At 41.8% G+C, this 9,578-nt stretch overlaps 1 protein-coding gene across 1 annotated transcript; it reads left to right on the top strand.

Annotated features, from left to right (window-relative positions):
* Positions 1-3,181: 3,181 nt before the first annotated feature.
* Positions 3,182-6,150, top strand: LOC114579170. The gene is made up of 4 exons (XM_028692982.1): positions 3,182-3,492; positions 3,549-3,829; positions 3,920-4,180; positions 5,096-6,150. Exons 1-4 carry the CDS (start codon positions 3,182-3,184, stop codon positions 6,148-6,150), a joined length of 1,908 nt encoding a protein of 635 aa, XP_028548815.1.
* The last annotated feature ends 3,428 nt before the right edge of the window (positions 6,151-9,578 follow it).

Genomic DNA, 9,578 nt, shown 5'->3' with positions numbered 1-9,578 from the left:
TCAAGAAATAAGAAACATTTTGTTGAATAAAGAAGGAATTACCTCTTTTGACCCTGATATGGATGATCTCCTTGAAAATGAAGATTATTATGTTGGTAGCATTTGTATGGTTGAGACTAGGGGGTCTAATAAAGAAACTGAGCCCAGAAAATGTCGATCTGTTAGAAATGACGATTCACATGCTGTTGAGTCAGATTCAGATGAGTCTGTAAAGGCCAGAGATGAAGAGCACATAAAAAACTTGGAGACTCAACTTGCGAGCATGATGTCACAATTCAGGGAGATGCAAGAAAAGTTAGATAAATCACAGCAAGAGTCCCTTAAAATTCAACAGTCAGCTCGAGAGCTCACAGAAAAGGCTAAGCGGGCAAAATTTAGTTCCAAACCCTTAGAGTCACCACCTGTGACCCTTCCCTGCCTGTTAGAAGCACCTCCAGTTCAGCCCACAGTTTCCACCACTCATCCAATTCTGCCTCAGAAGGACATTAAGAAACTAATTGAGGACCAGGTAAGGGAGGCCTTAGCCCTTTCGCAAGGAACCCGTCTATTCCAAAGGGTAAACCATACCCTGAAGAATATGACTTAGTTCCTTACCCAAAGGGCTTTGTGCCACCAACATTTAAAATTTTCACTGGAATTGAAAATCCGAGACAGCATCTGACCCACTTCCGAGCAAGCTGTTGCAATGCAGGAAGGTCAGATGCTCTACTATTTCGCCAATTTGTGAGTAGTCTATCCGTCATTGCTTTTGAATGGTACGCCAATTTGCCCAACGGTTCAGTAAGAACCTTTAGCAAGCTAGAAAACTTCTTTCTTAAGAGATTTTTTGGAGCGCAACAACGCACCACCGTGGGCGATCTTGTGGTTGAAAAGCAAAAGCCGGGAGAGTCTCTGGTTGAGTACATCTTGAGGTGGAGAAATTTCTCGATGAAGTGTGAACTCCAGTTGCAAGATCAACACGCGGTGGAGATTCTTCTAAAGAATATCCACGGACCTGTTGCTTTTCTCCTGAAGGGTTTAACTATTAAAGCTTTTGAAAAACTTCTTAACAAGGCTAGCAATTTGCAGGAAGAGGCTCCTAGGATGCCATTCTTACGAGAGCAATCTGAAGATAAGAAGGGTCCTAAGTTGGTGAAAACTTTTGAAAAGAAAGCTGTGGTTTCAATAGTAGATAAAGGAAAGAGGTCAGTGGTTAGTCAGCCTAGCACTCCACCTCCACCACAGCCACCTCAGAAGCAGCCCTTTCAGATAGTTCCTCAGCATACTAGAAATCATACCTTTATCTTTTTTAAAGAGAGATTGGCAAAGCCTTATCCATTTAAAAGAGAATCAGTTAAATAGATCTTCAAGAGCTTGTTAAAGAAACCTGACTTACAGTTGCGAGAGGCTAGGAGACCCGAGGATGAGAGTAAGAAAGATGATCCCAAGTATTGCCCATACCATCGGATGCTTAGTCACCCACTTGAGGACTGTGTTGTGTTCAAAGATTGGTTAGAGAGGAACTACATCCAAGGTAACATTACAATTCCTAAAGAATACTTGGTCGATCTGGAAAAGGCTTCAGTCAAAATCTATCTCAGGTAATCTTCTTAATTCTTCTCTTCCTATTGAAGATGGTTGGGACATTGCTTTGTCTCGGGCATTTAAAAAGTCGATTAACAAGTCTTTTCATCTTTCTCAACAGCTAACTACGTTAGCCCTGGCCTCTGAGTGGAAGGTTGACCTAGACGCTTCGTAGAAGGATGTTGAGCCACTTCCCCCTCTAGTAGTCGTATGAACTACTGAGAAAAATATAAAAGAAAAGAAAGTTGATTTTGTAGAGAGGAAGTGTGTGGATGAGAGATGTATTAGAATGGCGGATGGTGGTGTTAAAACCCTTTCCCCTCTTTTGTTATCTGACTTTTACTTTGCCCCATCAAAGGCGAAGTGTCAAAAGATGAATAAAAAACATCCTTCTACTTCTATCTTTATGATTGGCCATGAATCTCAAATGCAAATTGATGACTCTCCTATTTTAAATCAAACTCCTAGTGAAATAAATCTTGATGTTAATCAAACCGACCTTCCTAAGTCGACTACTCAAGAAGGTGTAGAATGTGAAGCCTTATCAGAAAGTGATATCCCCCAATTTGATTTTCAGGGAAGTCCTATCGAGATAGAGTTTTTAGATTCTGACTCTCTTTCGGGAAACGACGATCCAATGCCTACAGTGAGTGTAGACACCGCTCTAGTTTGCCCGCCCGAGGATATCGAGCAGGTGCAACTCCGTGGCGGTAAAGTCTTACCTCCTAGGTTGCCCCCTCAGGACAAAGGCAAGCGATCCCCCTTCGAAGATCTAAATCCAGACTCCCCTCAACAACCAAAATTTCCTCTAATTCCACCGGGTTTCGAGTCTGTCGTCCCTAGGGTTGAGTATAATGTTTTGGCCCATCTTAGGAAGTTGCCAGCCAAACTAAGCATTTACGATGCCCTCCTTATTTCAAATGAAATAAGGGAGTCTATGGTCAAAGCACTTCTCGACCCTGAGATTTGTTTAGCCCAACTGGCTTCAACTTCAAAAGATGAGGCCTTCTACTTCAAAGAGGTCCCCGGGGTTACCTTCTCCGACGAAGATTTACTCTTGGGAACTGCTGACCACAACCGTCCCCTCTACATTACTGTAGATGTGAGAAACTTCAAGTTATCGAGAGTTCTTGTTGATCCGGGTGCATCGGTCAACGTGATGAACATAAAGACCCTTGCTTATCTCAGAGTTGATACTAGCAAGCTTTCAATCGATAGGTTGGTGCTTCATGGGTTCAACGAGAAGGGCGAGAGAGCTTTAGGTTCGATCACTTTACTCCTAGAAATAGGAGGGTTAAAAACTGAAGCTAAATTTCATATAATTGATTCGACTACGTCTTTTAATGCTCTTCTAGGTAGACCTTGGATTCACGAATATAGAATGGTTCCATCTACCCTGCACCAATGCGTTAAGTATCAACGAGATGGAAATGAACATGTGATTAAGGGTGATCTTCAACCATTCTCAATTCAAGAAATTGGGATCTAAGAAGATGCTGCATATTTCATACCAAAAGGGTCCTTGTCCTGTTCTAAATTGGAGATCAAAGTTGAGGAGAAAATGGTTGGATAAAAATTCAATCAAAAGAAAGAAAAAGATAAAAATATCAATCAAGAAATGACACGATCGAGTAGTGAAGACGACTCTGATATCGTTGTCCTTAGGCCTCCAAGCACATTACCTCAAAGAGGTGGGAAGATGGCTTTAAGGGCACGAGGTCGAGGCCGTGCTTCATTAGATAGGAGAGCAGCACCTGTGTATATTGATTTGGAAGACTCTGATGGTGAACTAGAAAATCAAGGTGCTGCCCTCTCTCTCGATTACCAGAACATAAATACTCCTCCAAAATTTGATCTTACTTTAGACCAGGACAGTGACCCTGAGGTAGATATCTCAAAATCTAAAAGTGACGAGCCTGAATTAACAATGTACGAAAAGCTCAGTATGAGGATTGAGGCCCTTTCTCTGACCCCACTATTGGCAGGCCGGATTGTAGGTTAGAAGTTAAAGTGGCCCCCAACTTGAATGGTAAATTTAAGAAAGTCCAGAAATTCTTTCCTGGCTCCTCCTCCGTAAGGGATGAAGGTGATGTAACCCTTGAGGAGGCATATTTCAATGAATTAATAGAATTACCTTTCGGCTACTTCCCTGTTTATGTGAAAAATACTTTTTCTAAGGGTTCTATACCATACCGATGGACTAAGGGTCAAGCTAGATACCACGAGAATATTTGGCAAACAAAGATAAAGAAAAATCCAACAAGTGGTATTGGCTTTGGAACCGTTAGTTCATTTGATGATGATGAGTATTGCCTAATGATAACTTACCATCTTGATTCTCCAAATGTCCCTACAGATCCCTTCTATCCTCTAGATGGGCTATGTTTGGAGACATTAGATGATCCCAATGACCTTCAAGTTCGGGATGCACCCCCTGAATTTGAGGAGGAAATTAAATCTACAGTCGATGAGTTAAGAGAAATTAACCTGAGAAACGATGATGACCCCCGCCCGATTTTTATAAGTACTCTGTTGAGCGAGGGTGAAACCCAAGATGTAATTCAATTGTTGTCTGAGTTCAGGGATTGCTTTGCCTGGACATACGACGAAATGCCAGGTTTGCCCGCTGAGGTAGCAGTCTACAAACTTGGGGTTCGGCATGATGCCATTCCTGTAAAATAAGCTCCTCGATGCATGTGCTTAGAGATCGAACAACAAGTCATTTTTGAAGTTAAGAAATTAGCAGAAGCCAGATTCATTTGAGAGAAACAACATCCCTCTTGGGTGGCCAGCTTCGTGCCAGTTCGAAAGAAAAACGGTCAAATTCGGATTTGTGTCGACTATAGGGATCTGAATAAGGCATGTCCTAAAGACGAGTTCCCCCTACCAATACCAGAACTTATGGTGGACATTACCTCTTCACATGCTATTTTCTCTTTTATGGATGGCTCATCAGGTTATAACCAAATCAGGATGGCCCTAGAAGATGAGAGAAATACTGCGTTCAGAACCTCTATAGGAATCTTCTATTATAAGGTAATGTCATTTGGCCTAAAGAACGCTAGAGCAACTTACCAGCGGGCCATGACTCGCATCTTTGAAGACTTAATTCATAATCAAGTTGAGTGCTATATTGACGATTTAGTTGTTAAGAGCAAGGTCAAAGATACTCACCTGTATGACTTAAGAGTTGTATTTGAACGGTTGCGCTGCTACGATTTGAAAATGAACCCCTTGAAGTGTGCCTTTGGCGTCACTTCAGGGAAATTCTTAGGATTCGTAGTGAGGCACCGCAAAATTGAGATTGATCCTGCTAAAATTGAAGCCATCTTAGATATGCCATCTCCTAAGAGTCTTACTCAACTAAGGTCTCTACAAGGTAGATTGGCATATATAAAAAGGTTTATTTCTAACCTTTCTGGGAGATGTCAACCCTTTTCTGTAATTGCGAAAAAGGATACTAAATTTGTATGAGACGAGAAGTGACAGAATGCCTTTGACGACATTAAACAATACCTTTCCAACCCTCCAGTTTTGGCAGCCCCAGTTCCGGGAAAACCCTTGATTCTCTATACCGTTGCCTTAGACGAGTCTTTAGGTGCCTTGCTAGCTCAAGTCAACGACGAAGGGAAAGAGAATGCTCTCTATTACCTCAATCGAAGACTTCTTCCTATCGAAATTCGGTACCCATCAATTGAAAAGCACTGTCTTGCTTTGGTTTTTGCAGCCCAGAAGCTTAGGCATTACATGCTCTCCCACCCAATTAGTTTAATTTCGAGAGTTAATCCTTTGCAGTATCTTATGACCCAATCTACATTATCGGGACGCTTGGCTCGTTGGTCTATGATACTACTCCAATTTGAGATTACTTTTATTCCCCTCCGTGCTTTGAAAGGACAGGCCGTCGCCGATTTTTTGGCATTACACCCGTTGCCGGCAGATTCTCCTTTGAATGATGATTTACCCGACGAACAAATCATGCGTTTGAGGGAATCTGGAGAAGCCATCTGGGAATTATATTTTGATGGTGCAGCATCCTCTTGTAGGAATACCACCCAACAGTCTATAATTCCTGGAAAGGCTGGAGTCGGCTTAATTTTCATAACGCCAGAGAAAGGGATGATGCATTTTTCCTATCATTTGTCAGAGCCCTGCACAAATAACGAGGCTGAATATGAAGCTCTGATAACTGGTTTGGAACTTGTAATTTTAATGGAAATTAAAGTGATTAAGATCTTTGGTGATTCCCAGTTGGTGATCAACCAAGTCATAGGAACCTATAAGGTCTTAAATCCTAATCTTTTGAAATACCACCAGTACACCCTTCACCTGCTTGAGCAAATTCCTACTGTTACTCTGTATACGGTTCCCCGTGGAAGCAATTCCGCAGCGGATGCCTTAGCAAAGCTCGCGAAGGAATTTGCATGTCCTGAGGAAGATTCCATCCCTATAGAGATTCAGGGCCGTAAAACCCTTTCTCCTATAGATTTGAAACACATCAGTAAGAGTCCCTTCCAAGTCCTTTCTGCCTCTTCAACGATTGATGAGGAAGGCGATTGGAGACAACCTTTAATAGACTACATTTGAGAAGGGAAACTTCCCCAAGATAAATCTCTTTCCAATCAAATTAAGAAACGTTCCCTATCTTATACACTAGTTAACAATTTACTGTACCGTCGATCATTCGATCAGATGTGGCTGCATTGTTTAGACAAACGAGAAGCCCTAAAAATTGTTAATGAAGTTCATTCAGGACTATGCGGTTCATATCAATCGGGTCCAAAAATGAAATTAAATTAAAAGACTTGGATACTACTGGCCGACAATGATTAACGATTGCTTGAATACTGCAAAGCACTGTCATCAATGCCAGGTCCATGGTGTGGTTTTACATCAGCCTCCTAATGTGTTACACCCAACGATAGCCTCGTGGCCCTTCGAGAGTTGGGGCACAGATATCATTGGGCCGATTGACCCTCCCTCTTCGAGAGGTCATTGTTTCATATTAGCTGCGACTGATTACTTTTCAAAGTGGGTGGATGCAATTCCCCTAGGTAATGTAACATCACACCATATCTTAAATATCTTTCGTGACCATATCGTATATCGATTCGGCGTACCCAGCAGAATTATATCCGATAATGGGTCCGCATTCAAGTCTACGAAAATCAACAACTTTGTAAGACACCACAATATTGATTAGAGATACTCAACAATCTATTACCCCTGGGCAAATGGATTGACAGAGGCCTTCAACAAAACCTTGGTGCAAATCATTAAAAAGAACCTTGATGACAACAAACGACGATGGGATGAGAGGTTGGTGGAAGCTTTATGGGCTTATCGTACCACTTATAGAACCCTGACCTAATCCACCCCGTTTGTACTAGTGTATGGATCCGAGGCCGTTTTACCCTTGGAAGTACAAATCCCTTCACTTAGGATTGTAGTTCGGAATCATATAACGAATGAACAAAATGCAAAACTGCGGTTGGAAGAACTCGAAGGCATTGAAGAGCGACGTCTCCAAGCTCAACAATGTCTAGAGTCATACAAATTCCGTATGGTTCAAGCCCATGATAAGCTAGTGCGACCTAGGACCTTCCAAGTGGGAGATTTGGTACTGGTCCTTTGGAGGCCTATCTTAGGACATCGAAAGTTGGGTGGTAAATTTAAACCAACTTAGGAGGGACCCTTCGTCATAGAGACTGTCTACGAAGGAGGCTCGTATCAGCTAGTGGATTATAAGGGAAATCACCCAATGTTACCTGTCAACGGGCGTTTTCTTCAGAAATACTATGCTTGATGTAGCTCGTGTTATCAATTAATAAAATCTTCTTTTGATTCGTAACTTTGTTCTGGTTCTTTTATGTTTTTCTACCCTTTTTTTTTAACGCACCTTTATCCTTTCCCCAAGGTCCGATTCTTCCTATCCTTAGGATTAGACCCGCTAGTGGTGGAGTACGCCCTTTGGGGCACCATCCTAGGTCCCAGTTGATTTGCCTTTTTGGAGTAAGTCTTCTATCAGCATCCTATAGGCCTAAGGTTGGGTGATGCCCTTCCTTAGACCCAAGGCTAGGTATTCCCTACCTTGGTTTTCCTAGCTACCTTGTCTACTTGGTGTAAGTCTTCTATCAGCATCCTATAGACATAAGGTTGGGTGATGCCCTCCCTTACATGCTTGAGATTCCTTTTAAATTTCCATTCGGTCAACGCCAATGTGTGCAGTAGAAGTTCCTTCTGCTAGACACATTGGGGGTCCATTTGTTGAACTCATTTTTATATGAGGTCACTGAGACCCTTCCAGACTCCATATTTATCTTGACCCTAGGATCTGCTCTACAGCTTAGGATTCATCCATACTCTAGATTCCAAATCCTAGGACCATTCTAGATTCCAAATCCTAAGATCCTTCTAGATTCTAGATCTTAGAGTCCCTCTAGTTCCTAGGACCAATCTAGCCCTCTGATCAATTCAAGTCTTAAACCATTCCAAGCTTCAATCAATTCGAACATTAAAACAATCCTGACCTCAACCCAATCCAGATCTCAACTCAATTTGAGTCTCAATAAAAGCAGACTTCAGTCCAATTCAAAACCCAAACTTCGGTTAAAACTCTAATCCTGAATCTGTCAAACTTCAAACTTATCCTACCACTCATGATCATGCCAAATGATCATAAATGATACGGATAATTCAAATACAGTCATTCAAACTCAGAATCCATTTCAAATCAAAAAAAATCCAGACTAAAATCCAAGGTTCAAAGGCTTGGTCCTGAAGGCCCTTTTCATTGATTTTTCAAATAATTTGAAACCTAGTCAAATAACCTCTTATTTAGGGTCTGTCAGTTGCATACTGATGGGACATGTCTCTAGAGATTACACTTCAAATTTGGGCCCATTCTGAGGTCTCTAACCCCAGAATCTAAATCAAAATCCAAAGGTTATAAAACCTTCAGATATTTACAGCCTATGCCACTGGACCTCCCACCTTGAAGATTCTGACCATAGAGCCTTCACCAAAGCCTCTAATCAATTCCAGACCATTAATCCTGATAAGTTGACTAATAAACTGCATTTTTTTTGGACTCATTTTAGCCCCTAGTGACCATGAGCCCAAAAATGACCAGAATACCCATTAGGGGCTCAAACATCGATTTCAAACCAAACGACCTCCGAATTATTTGGAACCACCTCCAGCAAGTTTCAAATATCAAACCAAACATGTTGGACTCATTTCGAGGCCCTGGGTCAACTTGGTTGACCAAGTCAACACAACTGACCTAAATGGGCCTTTAAGGGTCCAAATGGGTGTTTTGACCCAAATGACCTCTCTAGGCCGTGGAACCACTTACATTGGTCTTGAAATGTCATTTCAAACCTGTGGAGCCTAATCTCAGTCTCTGGGTCAACCTGGTTGACCATGTCAACCATTTGACCCCAATGACCCTTAATGGGCCCAATAAAGCCCATTTAGCCAAATCAAATCCTTCAAACCCTGGGACCACATCCAATAGACTCCAAAGGTCATTTCAAATTGATTGAACCCATTTCTAGACCCTAAACCCACCTGGCTGACCAAGTCAACCAACTTTGACTTAAAGGCCCAGTAGGCCTATTTGACCCAAATAGCCTATTTAATTCCTGAAACCACCTCTACTAGACTCCAAATGTTGTCTCAAACCTGTGCAGATTGAACCCACACCCTGAGTTAACCTGGTTGACCCAGTCAGCCTAGGTTGACTCAAAATTTCCTCAAGGCTCTAATGGGTTGTTTTAACCCATTCAACCCATGGAATCCTTCTCAGAGCTCCAAAATCAACTCCTAACATAACTTAACCATGTCTCAACTCTTAGTCAATCAAAATCCAAGCCAAGTCGACTAAGTCAAAGCAATAGGACTTAGTCAAAATAGCCCAAATCCCATTTCAAATATTCAAACTCCAATGGCATAACATGAAGCCTTCATTTGATCTATCCTACCAATATCCTAAACTTCTCCTTGCCACTTCA

This window comes from Dendrobium catenatum, unplaced genomic scaffold, assembly GCF_001605985.2.
Source record: "Dendrobium catenatum unplaced genomic scaffold, ASM160598v2 fragScaff_scaffold_206, whole genome shotgun sequence".
In the NCBI taxonomy this organism is placed as follows: Eukaryota; Viridiplantae; Streptophyta; class Magnoliopsida; order Asparagales; family Orchidaceae; genus Dendrobium; species Dendrobium catenatum.
Note: the sequence above shows the minus strand (reverse complement) of the source record. Positions and strands in the feature narration are given on the sequence as shown.

What these genes read in the sequence shown, in the direction of transcription:
- LOC114579170 (XM_028692982.1), top strand. Translation starts at nt 3,182, where the DNA reads ATGACACGATCGAGTAGTGAAGACGACTCTGATATCGTTGTCCTTAGG. An exon ending in GACGAGCCTGAATTAACAAT is followed by an intron (nt 3,493 to 3,548) that starts GTACGAAAAGCT and finishes CACTATTGGCAG; the next exon opens with GCCGGATTGTAGGTTAGAAG. An exon ending in AAAGAAAAATCCAACAAGTG is followed by an intron (nt 3,830 to 3,919) that starts GTATTGGCTTTG and finishes ATGTCCCTACAG; the next exon opens with ATCCCTTCTATCCTCTAGAT.